Below are 22,350 nucleotides of genomic sequence, written 5' to 3'. Positions count from 1 at the left end.
CACCCTTGCACTGTCAACAGAGGATGCTGGAACAGGGTGGTTGGGAAGAACATCAAAACCCACATGTATGAGCTGAGGGTGCCTGTCCTTCCTCCAAACACAAGCAGCAGATGAAGCAATAACTGCCAAGGATTTGAGACTGAGAGCAGTATGGCACTGTTCATCATTATAGCCCCCAGATGGGCCAGCGTAGGCTACTGCAAAAGCTTGGAACAGGATTCACAAAGGACAAGAAAAATCAGCCTAATTTTTTTTCTTAGCAACTTACGTACTCTGACAGCTCCATAAAGTCTGAGTACAACATTTCTCTTCAAGAAGGGCATACAAAAGGACCTTGTTATGAAAGTGTTTTATTTGCTGCTAGAAGCAGAAAGGGGAAAGCCCTTATCTTTTTGATCTTTTTCCCATAAGAGGCAGCTGCTTTTCATGTTGTTTACAAAGGTTGGGGAAGCACTAACCCTTCATACTGGGCTAGATGGGAAATAAGACCTGACTTTTTATGAACATTTTTGCAGGTTTTGGCTGGGGTAGTGTTAATTTTTGTTATAATAACTGGTATGAGACTGTTTTGGGTTTGAGCTGAAAACAGAGTTGATGATACAGGGAGTTTTATAGTCATTGCTGAGCATCACTTACAGAGAGTAAAGGCCTTTTCTGCTCCTCACCCCATCCCACCAGCGAGGAGCACAAGGAGTTAGGAAGGGACACAGCCAGGACAGTTGACCCTAACTGCCCAAAGCAATATTCCATACCATATGGCATCATGCTCAGCATACAGAGATGGGGAAAGAAAGACCCAAGGAGGAATGTTTGGAGTGATGGTGTTTGTCTTCCCAAGTCACTGCTACGCATGATGGGGCCCTGCTTTCCTGGAGATGGCTGAACAGTTGCCTGTCCATGGGAAGCATTGAATTAATTCCTTGTTTTGTTTTTGTGCACCTTTACCTATTACACTGTCTTTACCTCAACCTGTGAGTTTTCTCACTCTTCTCATTTCTTCCCCATCTCACTGGGAGGGAGTGAGCAAGAGGTGGGGTGGGGCTGAGCTGACAGCTGGAGTTAAACCACCACCACAACACCATTACCTACTGAAGCAAAAAACACAAATATTTTTAAAAGTCAGAATTGCAATAGGGAGAATTAATTAGTTTTTGTTGCCATTAGCTTTTCTTTTGGCATGAAAACAGTTTTAATTAAAGCCTCCTTCTGCCTCAATTTCTCCAGATATCTTCCCGCTTCTGCAAAAAATGCCACAGATGCCAGAGACCACAGCTTCCTTCTGTACACATCTGTGATTCACACTGAGGACAGATCCATTCTGCGCACTCAGTAAAGCTTGCCTTAGATAAGCAGAAGAAAATTCAGTAATATTGTTATATCAATATTCAATTAAAATAAATACATGCAAAAAGGCTAAATCTTTACAAGGCAACTTCAGTTCTGGCACTTCCTTTCTTTCACTTGCAAACTTGTCAATCTCCTTTGTAAAAAAAAATAAATTGAAAAATGCTTTTTTATATTTTTTATTTTGCTCACCCTCCCAAGAGCAGTATGGTACAGAATAGTCTCTACAGCCCCAGTGCGGATCTCTAGTACCTTATTGCAGTCACAGATGGTCAATCTCCACTTTAAAAGACCAAGAAATCACTTATGATGTGTCTCCCAAAGCACAAATGCTAAGACAGAATTGGTGGCTCTCAGCTAAGATTTAGAAGACCATGTAATCTTGAGAGACAAGACTGCCATTTTCTTCCAGCCTTTAATTACTTCCCATAGTCTCCAACATAACTTTCCCAGTCGTGCGATTTCATCTCCGTCGGCTCTTTGTCATCTTCTCCTTACTTTCGCAATCCCACTTTGCACTTGTCACAGCTTCTTCTATACTGGGACTCTCTGCCAGCAACCTGACTTTCCACCTACCAGCTTACTCTAAATCCTACTCTTTACCAAGTCCCAGTCATCTGTCCCAAAGACTTAGCTCTCCTTCACATTTGTCATTTCCCATGTTCAGGTACTATTCTAGTAGCCCAGTTTTTTGTGAAATCTGTACCCTTACTCTGCAATCCTGTTCTTTCCTATGTTAGCTGGGTTTCAGGCTCCTCCTAAGATCACATGGCCCTTTGATCCCTCACACTGTCTGCCTAAGCACCAACAGAGGAATCACTATGAAAGGACAGAGGAGTGGATATCAGAGTTGGTCCAAATCAAGAGATTTCAGCAAAAGCTCTGAACTGCTCCACTCACACACCTGCTCCCTTTGGAGACATCACATTCAGGCAATCCTGCCAGACACAGCATGTGTGAGGGGACAAGGTACAATGTGGTTAACACCAGGGAGCATAGATGTTGAGGATTCAGAAAGCTAGAAGAGAGCTCAAAGAGTAATCTGTTCCACCACGTTACTCCAGAAAGAATTCAACTATATTTATGTTGTTCCTGACTAACATTCAAACAACTTTTAATGATGCTAAAATCATGAAAATCCAAATTCAGGAATCTATTCTATTGCTTCAACTTCATTAATGCTGAACCCATTACATATCATCTGGTTGACCACAGGTATGGACAGCATTGCTTCACAACAGCTTTGTGACATTAGAAAGTTACCGTGTCTTGTTCATCCTGACACTCTTCATTCATTTGAGCTGAAACAACTTCAGACATTTCAACATTCCTTCACAGGCCATATTTTCTAAATCTTTTAAATATTTTCATTCTTCTCCTCTATATACTCTGCAATTCATATACATCTTTCTTGAAGTGTGCAGCTCGATCAGGCATGGGGTTACAGCTGAGGAAGATTTCTCATGCCTTCCATGGTGTCATCCTATCTATACATCACAATACAACATTTGTCTTTACTGCAGCAACTCCTCAAGTAATCTACCATAAAGCACAGCTCTTCCAAAGAATTACCACCCAATCCCTTCCTTATACAGTTGATAACTACAGTATCTTTGTCCTGTAAAACAATTTAATTTTAATTCTGTCTCCAGTATAGTCACAGTCCCTCTCTGACTGGTGCTGCAAGGACTACTGAGGTCACTGTTAAAAATACACTGTAGTACTGGGCATTGAATGAACATTGAAAAAATATTTGCTAAAGTTTTGGCAGGTGAATGGATGAAAACTGCAGAATTTGGAAGATGTAAGACAGAAAATTTGGGCAGGCTTTCATGAAGACATTAAAAATGCAGATCTTTGACAAAAGGACACTGCCTCAGCAGGACCTAGAACCCAGCTAAAAACCAGAACGACAATACCATGTTTCTGAAATATCTTAGGAATTTTTTTTCTTTAACAAGGAAAATCAACTAGTCTAATTCTCAATTAATTAATTAAAAGAAAAATTAGCCTGAGTCATAAAGACATGTGATGAACTATAGATTATATGGCTAAAATTTGCCAAAGTTATGAGAAACAGAAAAAAGGTTCTACAGCAGGAAAAATAGTTCAATTTTGTTGGCAGATGATGCCACTCAACCTAACTATCTCATATAGACACCCATAGGTACCACAGATTCACAGGGCTTTCTGTCACTATTTTTTTGTTCTAACCCAAACTGTTCCGCAGATCACCATAACTGTACTTTTTTTCTTTTTTTTTCCCTGTGCTAAAGAGTTTCAAAGAGGCTTTCTTAAAGCCTACAGAGAAAGAGAGCATGTTACTTTGAAGAAAATCAACTTTCTTTGAAGAACAACATGAAAGTCAGAATCTTGTATGGTTCATTTCACTTTAATTCTTTCCATCACACTCCCTCCACATTTCAACTTAACAATAAACATAATCTTTTATGTGCAGCATCCTCCTACAGAAACCTCACCACAAATCACTAGGCTGAGCTGCTTTATGAAGCTGCTCAAGTCTGAAGGCTGATTTTCAAAACATGCTGAGTAACGAAAAAGATGGTCAAGCAGGTCAACAGCGCGCACAGCATTTTGCACTCCCAAACTCTGAATTGTGAGGAAAGCTTTTACTTATTTGGATAATTTTCACACTATTTTTCTTAAGGCAATAATGGTGAAGAAAATGAAACTTCCACACGCGTTATAATTAAAACTATAAGCTTTTACCATTTTGAAGCATCTTTGGGATGTGAAGCAATTAACTGATTTGACTGCATGTGTTGGTGATCACAAATGAAGGTAATTAGCAGAAAGGTCATTAACTACCCTTACTGAGCTACATCACTCAGTCCCATGAATTAAAATCAGCTGCATATGATGGTATTTTCTTAAACAGCCTTATTAGAGGCACAAAACTTTTATTCCTGTAATTTGGCACACAACATGCATATACAAAGGAGAAACTGAACTATGTTTAAAAATGTATTGATGTACTTTACACTTTTTTAGTAGCATCTGAATAATCTTCACTCAATATGTGGCACAACAGCAGTATAAGCCACTTGCCCAGGATAATAAGCATCAAGATCTTTACATTTTTCTTCCCACTAAATTTAATTACCAAATCACTGGGATTTAGCCCATGCGACACACTGGCTCTTGACCAGTATTAATTAAAAATTATTTGTTACAAGTCAGTTATATTTCTTTGTAAGGCTTCACCATTTTAACCCTAATGCTGAATGTAAAGCAATGGTAGATGCTGCATGCTTCTACAAAATATATTTTACCTCTTAAAGAGAGAAAGCCTATGATAAGCAATGCATAGAATCAAAAGGAATGAAAGTCCCTTCAAGAAGTAAAGAGAAACAATAAGTGTAAGATCTACACAACAACTCACTGTTTCCTAAAGACAGAAATCATGGAGTCTCCACAGAAATAAACACAATTTTATCCATCAGTAATTGATTTAAATAATAGATAAAAAATAGAATTTGGTCCCTCCAGTGGAAGCACTAATGTAATTAAAGTTAACCCTGTAACTTCAGGTTGCCTTCTATCACATTATGCAACACCAATTGATTCCACTTTAACATGCACTTTATACAACTTTATTCTTTTTCAAATTCATCGGAACAATGGCAATATGCAGATGTTTAGAGCATCTCACCACTTACATCATGCTGATGGAGCTATTATGTAACTACAATGCCCTAAGTCTGTTGACTCCAAAGAAATTGACTGAACTTTTTTAACACGAAATTAGTAGGTTTATCCATTTTTGCTACAACTCTCTTCTTTAGACCTTTATAAAGACTGTGCATTGATCTTGTGGAAGGGGAAAAAAAAAATCCCTCAACAATCAGAATCAGTGATTTTCAAACATGAATAATTCAGAATATAAAAAAAAAAGGTACTCTCTTGGTCTGTGAGGAAAAAAAGTCAAAACATAGTCATTCAAGCTTACACTGTCTATATAAAAATTCTGTTTGTGTTAGACTTCATTGTAAAACAACAACCAAACAAATTCATATTCACAAACTCATCATCACATTTCAGTCAACACTTATTATGCCATGTGTTTCTTATTTAAAAAGAGCTTACCTGACACATCTACAGTACGAATACTGAAATAACCCTAAACTACATTACTCACACAAACACATCCATTTTCATGACAGAGATACCTAGCAAAACAATAATCAGAGTGACTAAGAGCTGAAGCAGAAGAAACTACAAAAGTTATTCTTACTGCTGTAATCAGATGACGTGTGAAACCAAAAAGGGTTGCATTTTAGTACCTGCATTTAAAGTGAAATCTTATGGCCAAACAGTACTTTTTATTAGTGAATAAATTTTGTTTCAGTATTCAGGAACTGTATGTTAAAAAAAATATTTTACTGAATGCATTTCCAGTTCACAACTGCTACTACCTGCATAATCTCTCAAGAAAACTGACGAAAATAAGATTTATAAGGAAGAAACTTGAGGGGGGAAGAAAGAAGGAAGTTAACATTTTAGCACAGGACCCAGCAAGTCAATCATCCTTCAAACCAACTGTGTTTGCTACCAGTGCACTTCTAAAAACCCCGTTATATGGCATATAGGAAAAAAATAATAATTGCTCATAAGTCTCAAGCAATTCTCTCTAAAATGTAGGGTTGCCCAAATGGATATTACAACAGGATGCTCTGAGACACATTTTCTTATTGGAGAAGAAAGACCCAATACCAATCAGCAGCAACCTCTTTACTACGCGCCATATTTATTAAAAAATATTTCAAGGTAGTTCTTGTAATTATCATCCAACTAGAACATAAGTAAATATACAAATCACTTTCATATAAAGTTTTAATACACCTTACAGTGTTAAATTCAAGCTCATTGTTGCAATGAAATATTCAACCACAAACACAAACTGTAATCTGATAGCAGCCAAGGAAGAGTTGAATTTGTTCATTAGATGAATTTCTGACCTGGATTCAAACCACCTAAAAGAAGTTATGTATAGAACTGCTAACTACTCCCTATATTAAAATACATCAATGGCTTTGTTAAAGAAACTCACAATAATATTTATGCCTGCTGATTAATGTTTTGGTACAGTTAGAAGACTCAATTGTCTATGCAAGGTGCAATTAAAGTTATTTCGGATGGTAATTTCTTGAGTGTGCATTACTAAATACCAAATAAAAGTCAGTTCTGACTAATTTTTCATCTTTACTCTGTTAAAACATAGAACCTGCTACATGTTACTGCTATTGGCTAGCTTATACAGCTCAGAGTCTTAAGAAAAGAGCTCTTTTCATACAATTGCTATACACTGTTTAAGGTATGTACAGAAAATCTGTTTGGGAATATAACAAATTAGATTATCTATTTATCTATTATCGACAGAATATCTATTATTAGGCCTGTGGTTGTAAATTACTCTTCTCTTTCTCCATGGCCCCATCCCCCAGCAGCAGATCGTTTTCAGTGCCATTATTGTCACGCATATTAAATTTTCAGGATGCAGAGTTGTGGTTTCCAGGTCTCTACTTACCCCTTGAACTGTCTTTTCACAGGGCATTTTTACACTTAAAATGACAGAGCAGAGGCATAGTAATGTTTTACGTACTACAGCTAAAGAGAACCAGATTTGTAACTGACTTGCGGCAATCCCAGCAAAATTAATTAAAAAAAAAAACAAAAACAAAAACAAAAAACCAAACCAAACCAACAAACAAACAAAAAAAACCAACAAAAAACTCAAACCGTCGTTCATTAAAAATGTCTCCATGAAATAGAAAAGATGCGTGTTACACATACTTCTGTGCCTGAAATAGTCGTTTTCTAACTGACGAGATCACGCAAGAAAACGATTTCCCATGTGAAAGGGTATTACCTCCAGCTTACCGGCTCCAGCTGCTGGGAAAGACTAAGGAAGAGGGACGCGGCCCCGCTGCCTGCCAGCCGCGGAACGCAGCCGGCTCGTTACAGCAGCGCGGCGGCACTTGTGTGACAAATGGCTTACGGGAGCTCGAACAAAGCGATGCTGCTCTGGAGAAGCATCGCCGTGAACAAAGTCATCTCTCTGACAGCTCCTGCTTTTCAGCGAAGCTGAAACAATACAGGACTCCCTGGGAAAACGCGAACAAAGGGAAAGCAGAAGGAATTGGAGAGAACCAGCCCAGCCATTGAATTCCGCGGCAGCAACGAAGTGACACCTTCCGAAAATCACCCGCACGCCTCCTTGCACCTTCCACCGAACAAAGGCAGCCCAAAAGCGGCAGGGAACTACTCACGGGGGGTGTTTCTGGCCGTCCTCCCGGCACAGCCTCCTGCCCCTCGCCTGCTCGCCTCTTGCATCGCCGAGTGACAGGGAACAAGCAGCACAAAGCGGCAGGGACACTCCCGCACGGCCCCGCACAGCAGCGGGCGACCCCGCACGGCGAGCGCTCCCGAGGCGCGGCCGGGGCAAAGCGCAGCCGCCGGCGCCGGAGCGGCGAGGTCGGGATGCGGAGCCCCGAGGGGGACGCGGAGCCTGGGGGGGGGCGGGATGTGGAGCCCCGTGCTGCGGCGAGGCTCCCTCCCGCTATCGGCACCGCAGCGGCCCTTGCGCAGGGGGGAAGGGGTGGGGCGGCAGGGTCCTTCCTACCTGTGCTCCCTCTCCCTGCTGCCAGAAGAGAAGAGCCGGTGGCTGCTGCGGGCGCCGGTGCCGCCGCCCAGCCCGTCGGATGCCGCCCCCGCGGCGGCCGCCCCATGGCAGCGCGGCCGCCGCCGCTCACAGGCGCCCCGCAGCGCCGCGCCCCTGCCGCTCCCGCATCCCTGCCCTCGAACTGGCTGCGTTCGGCTTCTCTTGTTCGGAAGGAAGGGGTAAGGCTGGATTTACCTGGATTCACCGAGACCCAACACCGTTGCACTGCCCGAAGAGGAGAGTAGCTCCGGAGGAGAGGAGATCCACAGCTCCGGCTGCATCCCGGCTCTGAAACCCCATTTGTTTTCTTCTCACAGCAAGACTGAAGTCTGAATCCAGTGTCTGGCTACTGCTATAGCTACACAAATACTTATCCCCTTCCTTTCCTAAAAAACAGGAGGAACTACAAGAAATAAAACAAAAATCAGCTGCTCCCCAACACAGCAGTAGAGAAAGCAGCCTCCCTTCTTTCTCATATCCTTAAATCCCATATTTGTATCAGCTCTTCTGGGGCCCCACTCTTCCAATTCAGGTATCAACAGCAGGATTTTACCAGTGCAGGGCACCTGTTTCCTGAGTTTCCCAAAGAGAACATGGTAAAAGCAGATGCTGCATTTAGTTCCATCCAGACTCTTCCACTTTTTGAACCAAAATGTGGATCATGTGATTAATGATCTTCCACTGCTGAGAAAGATGTATTTGGCCAACCACCTCTCCAGATTCAGATGCTCCCTGGAGAATAAGGCCTTACTGCTTTGGATTTTGCCTGTTTTTCAGTTTTTTGGCCCAATCAGAAGTGGTCCTTCTGGTATTCTTAAAAAGAACTAGGTCTTACATGAAAATGACAGCCAGGCTGGGTTGGACCAAAGAGCTATCTCATACTTTTTTTGTCTCTGACTGTGCCCAGTAACAGATGTTCTAAAGGAAGAATATAACTTTAGGCAGGCATTTACTGATACTCTCCCCCTCCTTAGTGATTTGTAGCTCAGTGAATTCCTGAGTCAAAGTGATACTTGTGAAAGAAACTAGTCTATGACTCTGAAATAAGTATCAATTGCTAGGAATCACTTTTTCACCTGCAAGCTTCTAGAGATGACCAGTCACACAAGGCCTGGGAGGTGCAGTCCATTCCGTTTTCAGTCCCTTCACAACTAAAGCTATAGGATGTAGGGCACAGATAACTCAGAATTTTAAGCTCATGTACCAGCTCTAGTATTTAGGTGGCTGTTAAGTATATTGAATGCTATCTTTACATTAGCAAGAGCATATGTGTGTATATATATATATATACACATGTATATATATATATACAATATATATATATGTTTAGATCCAAAATATATGGATACAAAGCACCTCAATTACCAGAGCTGAATTTGGTAACACTCCTCCAAAAGATTCAGGTGTTTCGCTGTGTTTTGCCTTGTTGCTATTGCAGCACTTACACATTTTTAAGAGGTAGAATTGGATGGTACAGAGAGAAAACTTCATAAGTAGCTACCAGGAAAGAGGTGAATCCAGCCTTTGCCAGTTCCTTCAGATCAGTCAAATTGCTCAACTACATGAGACCTTTCTTGGCAAAGGTCTCTCTTCTTACTTGTCTGGAGCAGAAAATAAGTTAAAATGAGATTTTTTTTTTTTCCCTTGAGAACTGACAATTTCTGTAAAGTAATGCAGTCACAAACCTCAGCGGCAAAGTGATAAATGGGCTTCAGGCACACGTAGCTTTATTAGCAATTTTTTCACTTTGGGTTTAGTAGATTTTATTACTGAAATATTAGAAATCTAGAATTTCTATGGAGAAACCCAAACCTGTCTAGGATGTGCCATGATTGCTTGAAAAGACCCAAGTCCACTAGGTGGCACAAAAACACCATGTAAAAGCCAGGAGCAAGCCAGGGGTGCCTACCTCCCACTCAACATCTTTATGTATTTATCCAGAGCAAACGGGTACTGGTAAAGATTGCAGACACAGCTATAGTCCAACAACTCACCCAACTCTTTTCAAATAAAAACAAGCTCAGATGTCAGCATGTTCCTTTGGACTTAGAAGCTCAAAGAACTCAAAGAACATCTCCCTCAAAAGCAGTATCTTCTCCTGTAGACCTTGACTGACTCACAGCTGACTAATCGCACTGAAATTAATTTCTGTGGTTTTGTTCATGAAAATACAGCTGTCTCTGCTCAGGAGTACTAAAACTGAGAAGAAGCCACTGACATTCTCATTTTTCCCACTTTCTTCCAATTGCTATTTTGCCATTTTAGTTAGTTTAACTCCTGCACCATCACCTTGAAATGGTAAAGGACACACCCCTGACGATGCTGGTGAGGCAGCTCTGCTTGGGTGATGTTGAGCTAGCAGCAGACACAGGTGGGATAGGCAACTACCGTAATAAATTCCAAAACTCACTTGAGCTCTGTTGCAGATAAATCTAAATATGGAGATAAAACAATGGTAATTATTTTTATACTTGTAATTTTTCAAAAGTCAAATATCGTAATATAGATAATAAGAGTCAATGTCACCACAGCCGGATAAGTACGTACCTGATCACATTGCTGTGTGGAACCGTAGGAAAGTTTCCCACAGTCACAGAATTGTTGCCCCTCTGAAGACTGCCTAGTCCAACCCTTGCTCAAAGAAGGGTCATCTGCAGCAGGCTGTCCAGGACTGCCCCTCAGTGGGTTTTGAATACCTCTGTGGATGGAGACTCCACAACCACTCTGAGCAGCGTGTTGCACTGTTTGACCACCCTCACGGGACAAAAATATTTCTTATGCTTAAATGGAATTCCCTGTATTTCGATTTGTGCCCATTGTCTTGTAACTCCCCTGAGTAAAACTGAGAAGAGACTGTCTCAGTCTTTTTACTCCCGGCCACTTTTTATTCCCACTCCTACCCATAGTTATTTATGTATATGGAGATGTTCCCTCCCTCAATATATCTTTTCTCAAGGCTGAGTAACCCCAGCTTGCTCACACCCTTCTCTTGTGAGAGATGCTCCAATCCCTTATCATCTTTGGGGCTCTTTGCTGGACTTGCCAAGAATGTCCATGTCCACGTTGTATTGGGAGCTTTATGGAAGACATTGTGTGTTGGGGTTACCTTGGCCACGCCATGTCTGCAGTCCATATGCTGGAATGAGCTGCCACTGTGCAGGGAATCTGCCAGAGTGCCCCATGCTGGTTCTGCTGTGTGTTGGTGGGTGTTGTGGCAGAGGTAACATTGCAGCCTGACAGAAGACAGATGAGTTCTTTGCCTTTGTGGCTGAAACGCTGCATTAATACACCAGCCACTGATAATACTCCAGTGTTTCAGCTATTGCTGATCAGTGCTTGCACAGCATCAAGGCTTCCTCTCCCCCTTATCATTTACACTGGAGGATGAACGGTCCAGGAATTAATACTGCTGCAGCTATTATGATCTTTGTGTGACCCATGAAGGGTCAGAGGATGAAATGAAACTGCGATATCTGTATACACAAAATTATAAGACCGGGTACCAAAACCACATAACACTGGTTTCTTATGCTGTTAAAAAAGAAAAAGTATAAAGTTCTGTCCCAAGGAATGATTTAAAAAAAACCCCAAAAGTCTGCAGTCCTATACAGTCATTTAGGAATAATAGTTTTTGTTTAATTGAGCAATTTAGGTTTTCATACATTGAAAAAAACTGTCCTTTTATTATCTCTAGTTGCCCCTGCTTCTGACAATAGACTTTGTTCTGTAGAAAAACAGCCCCAATGATCATTGCTTCACCTTTATTATTTTTCTAAAGTTATTTTCCCCCCCTCCCCAGCTGCAGATAACAAAAGACAGATAACTTGAGTATACAGTTTTCCCTTAATTTCATGTCTGCCACAGTCTCAACTCATCCCATCTGAGGACTACAACAGTTCATTAGGCTCCCTTGTGCTTTTGATCTTCCAGAAAGTGAGGACTGCACAGAAGCTTTTTGGAGCAGAGTCCAGAGAGTCACATGAACATCCTGACTCACATAAGGCTTGTTTCATACATGACATATACAGCAGTTCACAGATTTAAATCTTCTCCAAAGTTGTGCTTGTTTTCTACTTCATGAAATGAAATACTTGACGTTAAAGCAAGGTTGTATAAAATTTACTTTTGTTTTCTTCTAGTTGCTTACATGTATATAAAATAGTAGTAACAAGAAGGCAAAATGACAGCTATACTACACTCTGAATATTAGTAACGTTTTAATATTAGAAATCTGCACAGGCTTTGGTCACCAAAATGATACCATTTTTATTATAATAGCTGTGCTCAATGAGCTGCTAATTCTTCATAATTTATATCCATGTAGGAGTTACTATTAATTGAAGTGTTATGGTTTTAATTGTAATGTCAAAATATACATTTTTTGGTAAGATGAAATATACTGTTTCCAATACAATGGAACACTTGCTTTTTTAATAACTCAGATTCCAGTTTAAGAGGGTTTATATACAGAATAAGATATTTAAAAGTCACCACTGAAGACATTAAGAGCAGAACATGAGTTTTCTCCTTCTTACTGAACCGCTTCAGCCTGAATAATTAACACCAATTAGCATCAGTGGAAACTACTGACTTAATTACAAACAGTATTAGTACATAAGTAACATTTAGAGATGACAACTTCCCCATTCCTGTAACTGGCAAATGAAAGACCTAGAAAATAAAATGTATGAGATGCACTCACTATGAATATATAGTTCCTTCCATGGCTCAGAAACCTAAAGCGATACAAGTATTTTCAGGTATTTCTGAACAGGTGTTCTAAGTTGGCTTTAAGTAATAAATTTAATATATATGACACAATATTTCCAGTTAACACAATATTCTTCATAATTTCTAAGTGTAACAATCTTACTGTAAAATAGACAAAATCTAAAAGCAAAAAAAGGATTTTTTTCCATGTTATTTAATATGTGGCTTACACTTCAGAGATGCTTGTAATGTTAGCTGGTAACCACAGTTTTTTTATTGAACATGAGGCAAGCAGAACACTACCTGTTGGCCAGTACAAGGATGTGCAGCAATGCATCCTCCCATTTCTAGTCCTCTCTATAAGTCCTATGAATACACATGTCAAGCTGATGGTGTGTAATTATTAGAAAACTGCATGTTCTCAAATAGAAGAAGGATACAATATACAACTATTTGCATAGATGGACATTAAGAATATATCCTAAGATTGTGATCACTAATCGCATCTTACTTCAAAGCCTAAGTTTGAAATGCTCCCCTGCTAAATACACCAGATATTTTAAAGATTAGTTCTCACTTCATTTACCTAATATGTAAGTCACAACATAAAGTCCTGTGTCACCTCTCCAACAGCTTGAGCTTAACTGTGCAAAGGATTCCAGGTGTTGCTCTGAACTTTTAAAACTAACATTTGAAAAATATCTCCAGATATGATTCAAAAGTTTGAATATAAAATACTTTAGAATTTTATAATATTTAAAGTATTTCAATACGTCTTTAAAATGTAATTTTTCTCTTCACTTTTTACTTAATATGGGGATATTTAAAATGCAATTTCACACAAACATGAAACAAAAGGAGACAAATTAGTTGACAAAAAGTAATAAAGGCTGATATATATTTTTTATTAAGAAAAAGTAAACAAAATACATTCACAAAATAGATAATCAATACTTTTAAATACCATGAAGTATGATCTGTAAACAGAAAACACTTGTTAGAAGCTTAAATATAGGAATTCATCACGGGTATAAAACATACACTAGCTCAGCACTTGTAAGACAATTGTGGATGTTATTCTGTTAGCTCATATTAAGATGAATGAAGTTCTGCAATCATACGAGATAAGCAAACAAATAAAATAATAAAATAAAAACAAGAGATTGTCAAATCAAGTAATCATTTCGTTCTTATAATTATTATGTTTCCAAAGTTGTAACAAAACTTAGTCAGGCTTGATACAAAACCTGTCAAACAGCCAGCAAAAAACATCCCCGCCAGTTGGGAAAGCAGAATTTTGCAAAGTTGATTATTTCACCCTTTCTCAGAGATTTCAAAGGTAATCACTGATTTGAAAAAAACAGAGGTAGAATACAAGATAGTCTTCATAATTAAAAAAAAAAAAAGTCTTTATAACAAGGTAATGCTTCAGTTGCTTAAGTACTGGTTATTCCTTGAAGCTCACATTTCTGGTGGAGAAAGAAAAAATGTCAAAATAAAGTAACTACTTTATTTTACTAATTAATATTAGGATAAATTGTAACAATTAGCTTTAGCCTCCTCATATTCTCTTCTGTTATTCCTAAATATCAACGATTAGTATATTATCAAAAACTCTGCATTCAATTCATTGACTCATTTCTCAAAGCAAAAGAGAGACAAGGAGGAAGAGAAAATTTCTTGAGAAGATGAAATCAGATTAGAGAAAGAGACAGTTGTAACACAACAGAACAGTAATTACAAAATACACTTTACTGTGGTAAGCTCCCAAGAAGAAATAACTAAGCAGGATGAAAGATGGTGACAGTACTGCTGAGATCATTCTACCGTAAGGACCCACTCTTTACTGATGATACTCTTTCTCAAAAATATATTATCTGTCATCATCTCAGTCAAAATGTTGATTTGCAACATTACAGGGTGCACCTAATGGCTCACCAGTAAACCAAGAGTCATAACTGCTGTTTCATCCCCACTGACAACATCACTTTTGCTAGTTTCCATTTTTCACTCTGCCCAAAAACTCACAGAAGAGAAAAAATGCTGACAATGTGGTTTTATGCCATGCTGACCTCAGTTCTCAAGAAACCTGTGTTTTTGTTAACAAAAGTAAGCTCATGAACAAGCATATGTATTTACCAACAAAAATAAACTTCCAAATCTGTCAGATTCATGAGCTGTTACAGCACATGTATTTCCTACAACAGTCACTGTTTACCTCTCCCTGTCCTTCCTCTCTTCACTGCAATTTATTATGCAATATAGGACAGGCAGGATTTAACTCCAATAACCAGGCCTGTAACATAAAACTGACAAAATCTAAAACAACGACCTCTAAAAGAACAAAAATGTCAGTGAAAATGAACAGGTGAGAGGCTGATTTTGATTTCCTTTTTATGGACTCTAGTAACCACGATCTTAGACATTCATAGATTCAAGCACTAACAATACATTCATTATTTTTATGCACTTGTTTTGGAAATAGTTTTATCTAATGCATAATGTTCAAATGCATTTTAGTTGGACTCTCTTCTGTGAAGTGTTTGTCCCTCATGCTGTACTTGAGAGAATTTCACAGCTTTTCTCTCAATACGAACCATTTATTCTTTGGAAATAACTGTTAAGAATAATAAACTGGCAAAATATATTTGGATATAAGTAATGGTAATACTAAGCAGGCAATACAAGCAGCTGTCAGCTTGTGCAAGACCATTAACAGGAATAGGAATGAGAATCCATTTATTATATGGTCTTCGGAGAGTACTTTGCATCTACTGTTTTTAATCAACTTTTTATAGTAGGAGAGACAGCAAAACCAGAACTTAGAAACACTTGAAGTACGTAACAATTTCAAATCATTAGAATGGTTTTATTTAGAAACAATTTAAACTTAACTCTTAAACTGAACCAATCTGCTAAAATCAAATCACTTACTTCTCAGCTGATGCCTGGTCAGTTGTCCTTACAACGCTCCGTTCGGGAGAACGTGAGGGAGACCTGAATGTTGAACTGAGAGGAGGCGAAGCGCGTAACGATGATGTAGAGAGACCATGTCGGCGCATTTCCTGAATTGCACGTTCTCTGCCAACAAACAGCAGTTTTAGTTACACAGCACTTAGGGACTGCACCATGTTAAAAGCAAGAAAACGTAACTTTTCTCTGTATTTTTACTTGGTGATTTTTCACAATACTTTTCAGTAAGTTTTGTTTTCTTGTAAAGTTACTCAATTTTATTCTTGTTTTCATGAGAAGGAATTGTTTTACTTTTAAAGGCAGTGGTTAACATAAAATTTACAAGAAAATTCAGAAACTGTATAAGATTTTTCTTTTTTAATTAAGCAGTTTTCAAGATGAGCATATTATATTTTGCACAGCAAGAGGAATAGAGTCTTCCATAAAAGTTTCTCACTAAAGTTTCTCTTTCTCTAAAAGTGAGAAAGAAAAAATGAGAAGAGTCAACTCACTGAAAAAGCAGCATCTTACCGTTCAAATCGCTCAGTTGTCAGTTGTCTTTTTAAAACATCACAGTCAGTCTGCAGCTGTGCAGCTTTACTTCGAAGCATGGAAACCTCTCTATTATGGCTGCTTCTAAAAAAAAAAAAAATCACGAGAAGCAACAAAGTTTTCTTTGAACACCATCAGCTAGGAGCTTAGACAATTTAGAGCAAGATAAAACAAACCCAGATACTAAACATGTTGCTTCACACAGACCAAATCAAAGACAAATTAGAAGCAAGAAAGCAAGAACCAAGTGAATGTAACACAATGTTTCCAGAAGAAGTAAGGTGAGAATGAAGTGAGAAGGTCTCATTACATCCTAACTACATTGTGTTCTTTTTCAGACACAGGTAAACACAGACATGTTTTATAAAAACAGACAAAACAATTAAAACATTAATTTATTGATTCACTACCCTCTTTTGCATGTGAGATGATCTTTATGTGTACATTTTTAAAAAAAAAGGAAGAAAAAAACAGTAAGTATCCACATAAAATACAAATGTAACAGTAAAAATTATATCAAGTAGTCTGGAACTATCTGGCTAGCAATGAAAACTACTGAATCAAATCTACATAAAAAATATATTAATGCAAATACCAGACCAGCACAACCCAGAGTCTCATGGCTTGTCAACTATAACCTTGGTATTTGGGCCCAACTGTTTTAACTGAAAGAATCAAAATGAAAAGCAACCTTGAAAATCTTAACTAACATAATTAAGCATACTTCTTAGTAAATCATCAGCTTGACCAACCCAATGCTTGGTTGCAAAATACTATTAATTCTTTACAAAGGAGGAAAAAAAAATCATTGAGTGCAAAATAACTTGTCCAAATGAGAACCGAGACAGCTGTGTTATTCCATACAGTCTTCAAAGTCAGTATGAGGTGGAGTGCTCAAAAGTCACTTCTGGAGAAGTAAAGTTGTACTAGTTTATTGCTAAAGCACTGGACTGGAATTCTGAAAAACAATTTCCACTCCTAAGTCAGTCACAGACTTCCTGTCTGGTACCCGCTGGTCTTTGACTCCAGGAAGATGCAAACTACTCAAGAGATTTGTTCCAAAAAGAACCGCAGAATATTTTTTCCCATGTTCCCTATTCATCAGTAAAATTCCTAGAATGGTATCTTGATCCAGTATGTTGAGAACAGATGCAGAAGACAAGAAATCTTGATGATATCTTATTCTAAGTCCTTCAGAGACAGGCATATGCTTTCAGGATGGAGGTAAGAATTCAGGGCCCAGTATCATTATTGTAAAATAAGAAAAGAAAGTGAACACTTTGTGAGTTCTCAGGTTATTCCATGTCAATGACAATTAAAATTAAGAGCATGAAGTAAATAACTCAAAATTTAGAAATATTTTAATTTGAAACCCTTATGCACAGTAATCATAATTTAAGTTTACATGATTATACACAATTTTCACAGGAAATCTGTCTCTTTCCCAGCTACAGATAGCTCTCAGTGAGCAGTGTAGCTATTTCATATTCTTTATTTAATACTTTATTCACTCTAGAGCCTCAAGATCTCATTCACTGTACTATCACCCAAATAACACTCCAAGTAATGCAACTACTCACTCTACAGAGCTCATAATTACAGCACTGGAGAATTTCACAAGTTAAATTTAATTCTGAGAATCCTGAAGTCAGAGGTTGTGGCCAAGCCAAATGAATTTTTGTATTTTACAATTTTTGTATTAGACACAACCTAATTGTCACATACTTCAGTCACAGCTGTGAGCATTTAAACTTCCTGTTCTTTGGAGCGCAACTACTACAAACCAAACAGTAGAAAACAAGGTATATACAACTAGTTCTCACATGTGAACATTTGCCTAGCAACATGCAGAACCTTTGAGATAAACAGAGGAAAACAATTCAACAGAATAGCCACTCTTCCATCAAGACGACGTTTTCCTTCTTCCTGCAGTATCGCATACTATTAACAATGCAAGTACTGACATTTACAACAAACAAGAAGTGAACCCTACAATGTGTGCAGAAGAAAAATAGTGAAAAAATTACTATGTTAGTTGAATAGAATTTTATAATGTTTGCACACAAAGTAGTTAAATTTAATTTAAGTTAAAACCTCCTTCTTTCCTGTTTTTTTGGGGTTTCTGTTGGTTTGTGTTTTTATTAACTTTTGCATTTAACTTCATAATTGGGACATTGCATTAGCTTATGTTCATTGTATGCAACTAACATTTTTCCCCCAAAGTAAACCAAAATCAGCAATACTAAAACAGGAAGCAATTAGTTGCACAAGGGTGATTAATACCATTGTCATCTACAGATCCACAGAGACTGCTGCTACTTGAGGTGGACCATCATCAGCCCTAAGCTGTAGCCTCTATGTAAATCAATCAAAAGCATTTTTCTTGCACATCTGTGTCACCAAGTCACAGACAGCTTTTACCTGTTTAAGGTCGCTATATTCTATATCTCATAAGGAGCATTATCTGTCCTATTACCTTCCACACATTTTCTTTCTCTCCCTACCTTAGTGTTTACTAAGTGGGTGTATCTGTTTTCCTTTGTCTGAAATTCTACTTGGACTTTGCTCTTCACTACCATCTCCATTCAGCTGCTACTCCTCCTTTTTGCTCTTTAATGCAGAGCTATCACTACAGTCACTGGCTAGTGTATCCCTTGGAGAATTATCATGTCATGATACTTGGCAGTTTCAGTTAAACAGTTTGACTTGGTGATCTTAAGAGTCTTTCCCAACCTAAACGATTCTAAGATGACATGTCATGGACACTTCAAATTCCCTGCTTCACAACACGAAGAAAAATTTTTAACCCCTCTGCTCCTCTTGTACATGAATTTCACATATACAAAATATCCCCCCCTTAACTTCATTGCTCCAAACACATTAGTCGTTCTTCTACAAGTGTGTTTAAAAGTTATTTCTTCTGCAGGCAGATGCACAGCATAAGAAGTTGCTCGCCACATATAGTGTAAGTGTCAGGTTCAGTTCTGTTTATAGTTCAAAGGAACAATAACTTGATACAGGACTTTTTCCTTAACAGTTAATATCAACAGCAGCAGAAGTACTTTTGCTTTTTTTTAAGCACTATGACTTCACTATTTATTATGTGATTCTTACTTTAATCAAAGTAAGGGTAACAGGCATCTTCAGTAGATAAGCAATTCACATTTACCATGGATTTAATATACTTTGTAATTTTTTTGTGAGCTGTAAACATATGTTAAAATTTTATTTGGAGTATGTTTCCTTTGGAACTCCTGTTTAAGTTTACTGCTTGCACTAAACAGATGTCCACCAAAGTGCTGATTAATGAAAGTAGTCTGAAAGATATGTAAAGAAACTAAGTAAATGATGACATGAAAGGCCAAAAGACATTGCTGTAAAAATCTGATCAGCCATACCAAATATCCAGATTTTGTGAGTAAGTATTGTCACACAGAAAAAGTTTTTTTGTAAACCACATAACACACATACACTTGTTAAAACTTACAGTTTGCTCTCAGCAAGTGTTAGCTTGTCTTTCAGTAATTGAATTTCGGTATCTTTCTCTTGGGATGTTAATTGGTTCTGAAATTCTTTGTCTCTACTAGTAGCCAGTAACGTTTCAAGATTCTGAACTGTAAGTCTCTCACTGGATAACTGCTTTTTCAGCAACTCTACTTCTGATTTTATATCTTCTAATTCTCCTAGAACCTAAGGCACAAATTTTATACATTATTAATACACTGGTTTACAAACACAGAGAATTCTATTTTGTAAAGAGTTGCTATAAAAACTGAAATGATCGTCTGATAAAAAAGAACAGGAAACTGAGCTCACAAAACAAGTTAAAGCTACAATTATTCTAAACTATACTTAGTTTTAAACTATTCAAGCTGCACACCTATCAAATGTTTTACTGTGAGTTGGATTACATAGTGCTAGAAATGTTAGGTAAGTACCAGGAACTCTAATTGGCTTTTAACAGCAGTAGACTTTTGCCCAAGTTCAAAAATAGTATTTACTATACTTCATTCTATTTGACTAGCTCAGCTCACAATTAGTTTCTTGGCTTTTGCTTAAAATGTAGGAATACTTGTTTTCCTCACCAGTTTTATGAATATAAAAAAATTCTACTGTTCCTGAGGTCTTGAATATTACAGTAGCAGAAAGCCTGACCAAGTCACCAAATAAAGACAAAATCAGCTGTAAAGAAAAAGGTTCCAAAAATATGAATATTCAAAACTGTTTAAATTATTTGAAAATATTTAATGAATTTCAGCTGTATCTAAATTTCAATTTAACTGAAAAAAGCCACTAGGAAAAGGTCTTTAATATCTAAATAAGAAGTGCACTATTCGCATTTGGTAAGTTGAAAATTTGAGTAAATTAAAAAAACAACAAAAAACCCCCCCATATAATTTGTCTCTGGTATCACAAAAACTACAGCTGCAACATTTTGCAGTGATAACAAATGAAAGAAACTCCATCTTTTTGTACAAAACCCACAGATACAGATCTATATACTGTAAAATATATAATTTATATAAAAATGGGAAACTAGTGATGTAAATTAACTTGGCTTGCTCTCAGAAGTGATTCTTTTTTCCAAAAACCATTAAAAGCAAAGGAAGTTATTTTATTATAGCAAATTAAATTTGCCTTTTCTGCTTACCCTTTCATAATCCATGCTTTTGGATGTCAACTGTCGAGACAAAAGATCTTTGCCAGACTCAAGTTTCACACAGAGCTCCCTCACAGAAGTCAGGTCTGCTAACACAGCAGCCTTATCCTGATTTTCACGTTTAAGGTCCTCTTCCAATTTGGACATGTTTTTCGTAATGGAGGAGATCTGAGATTCATATACTTGATGTGCAACGATATGCTAAACAAAGACAAATACGGATACACCTTCAGTGTTAAATTTAACAGTTTTCTGTTGAATAACTTGGGCTTTCTTAATACTTTAGTTTCTCTTTAAAATTAACTTTCCCTATAAAACTAACTCTATATTACACTCCTTCCCTTTCCCTAAATTACAGTTGAGGACAACTAATAAACCATCGCTGCAATTTTTAATCACCATCTTGAAGAATTATACAAGTACTATAAAAGAGTGGAATGAGGCTGTATTCTAGCTTCAGAGAATTAAAAAGCTTAAAACCCCAAAAATACAGCCTATTGTTTACTCAGCTTAAAATATAGTCTCTAACACTTTTGGCATGAGACAAAATGTAGTCAATCCACAACAATTATACTCTAGAACATCACTGACCTCCATAAATTACTGCTTCCTAAATATAAACCTCATGTTCTATGATATTGGTCTAGGTTTCAGTATCATGGAATCTTGATTCTGGATTTGGACTATGTCTACCAGATTTTTACCTTGACTCCAGCCACCAATGCTTCAAATACCTCATTCAAAGCTTCAAAGAAACGTAAGATCTAAGCTTAGAAAGTACTCATAAAGCTATGTGCAAATATTTTGAAGCAATATACAAAAGTTTCTTACAGAGACAGTATCATAATAGCAATAATAACCCAACAGAAGAGTTCCAAAACTATCAAAACTTATCCCATTAATTTAATTTTGGGAAAGCAGGGAGAAGGAAAGCACGTCTAAACAAAACCAGTTACTATTTCAAAAACTCAAGTGTCCATATTTGGAACACTCACATATAGAAATTATTTTCTATTAAAATGTTAAAAATATTTTAAAATATTTTAAAAACACTGACTTTATTGAAAAACACCTGAATGTATCCCACTTTCCTTGAGAGAATTTCATTGCACAAGTTATTACCCCTTGAATCTCTTTCTCCAGAAGTTCTACTCTCTCCCGAAGATGTCTCCGATCTGTATCTACTGAAAGGAGTTCAAGTCGTATTGAGCTGCTTTCTCCTTCAGCTTGATGAGCCTTCATTTCCCAGTCTTCAGCTTGCGTATGGAGCATTTGGAATTTTGCTAACAATTCTTGGTTCTCTTGTTCCTAATAAAACAGTAAATCACTCTGCAATGATCAACATACCTTCAAGTTGATTGACCTTATTTCATGCCTACTCCCTGCAATGTATATTTGGTCTTTTGTTTTGTTTTGTTTTTTTTTTTTCAGAAAAAGTAGATCTTTCTTC

General features: G+C 37.6%; 2 protein-coding genes across 11 annotated transcripts in view; both read right to left on the bottom strand.

Annotated features, from left to right (window-relative positions):
* The window catches only part of CRACD (capping protein inhibiting regulator of actin dynamics), a 128,248-nt gene extending 120,178 nt beyond the window's left edge, over nt 1-8,070 (bottom strand). For all 4 annotated transcript variants that reach the window (XM_032687022.1, XM_032687023.1, XM_032687015.1 and 1 more), the window contains exon 1: nt 7,988-8,070. The gene's annotated coding sequence lies outside the window, so the exon portion shown is untranslated. The remainder of the gene's footprint in view (nt 1-7,987) is intronic.
* Nucleotides 8,071-13,620: 5,550 nt separating this feature from the next.
* The window catches only part of CEP135 (centrosomal protein 135), a 36,058-nt gene continuing 27,328 nt past the window's right edge, over nt 13,621-22,350 (bottom strand). For 6 of the 7 annotated variants that reach the window (XM_032684857.1, XM_032684856.1, XM_032684860.1 and 3 more), the window contains 6 exons: nt 22,023-22,208; nt 20,892-21,101; nt 19,728-19,930; nt 16,220-16,324; nt 15,671-15,817; nt 13,621-14,205 (listed from right to left, as the gene is read on the bottom strand). In XM_032684857.1, the coding sequence (XP_032540748.1) occupies nt 14,184-14,205; nt 15,671-15,817; nt 16,220-16,324; nt 19,728-19,930; nt 20,892-21,101; nt 22,023-22,208 (873 nt within the window). In that variant the 3' untranslated portion in view covers nt 13,621-14,183. Of the gene's footprint in view, nt 14,206-15,670; nt 15,818-16,219; nt 17,451-19,727; nt 19,931-20,891; nt 21,102-22,022; nt 22,209-22,350 lie in introns of those variants that run through there. The other variant, XR_004356529.1, reaches the window with a different exon arrangement.

The sequence above is a fragment of the Chiroxiphia lanceolata genome, chromosome 4, assembly GCF_009829145.1.
Source record: "Chiroxiphia lanceolata isolate bChiLan1 chromosome 4, bChiLan1.pri, whole genome shotgun sequence".
NCBI classification, from domain to species: domain Eukaryota; kingdom Metazoa; phylum Chordata; class Aves; order Passeriformes; family Pipridae; genus Chiroxiphia; species Chiroxiphia lanceolata.
Note: the sequence above shows the minus strand (reverse complement) of the source record. Positions and strands in the feature narration are given on the sequence as shown.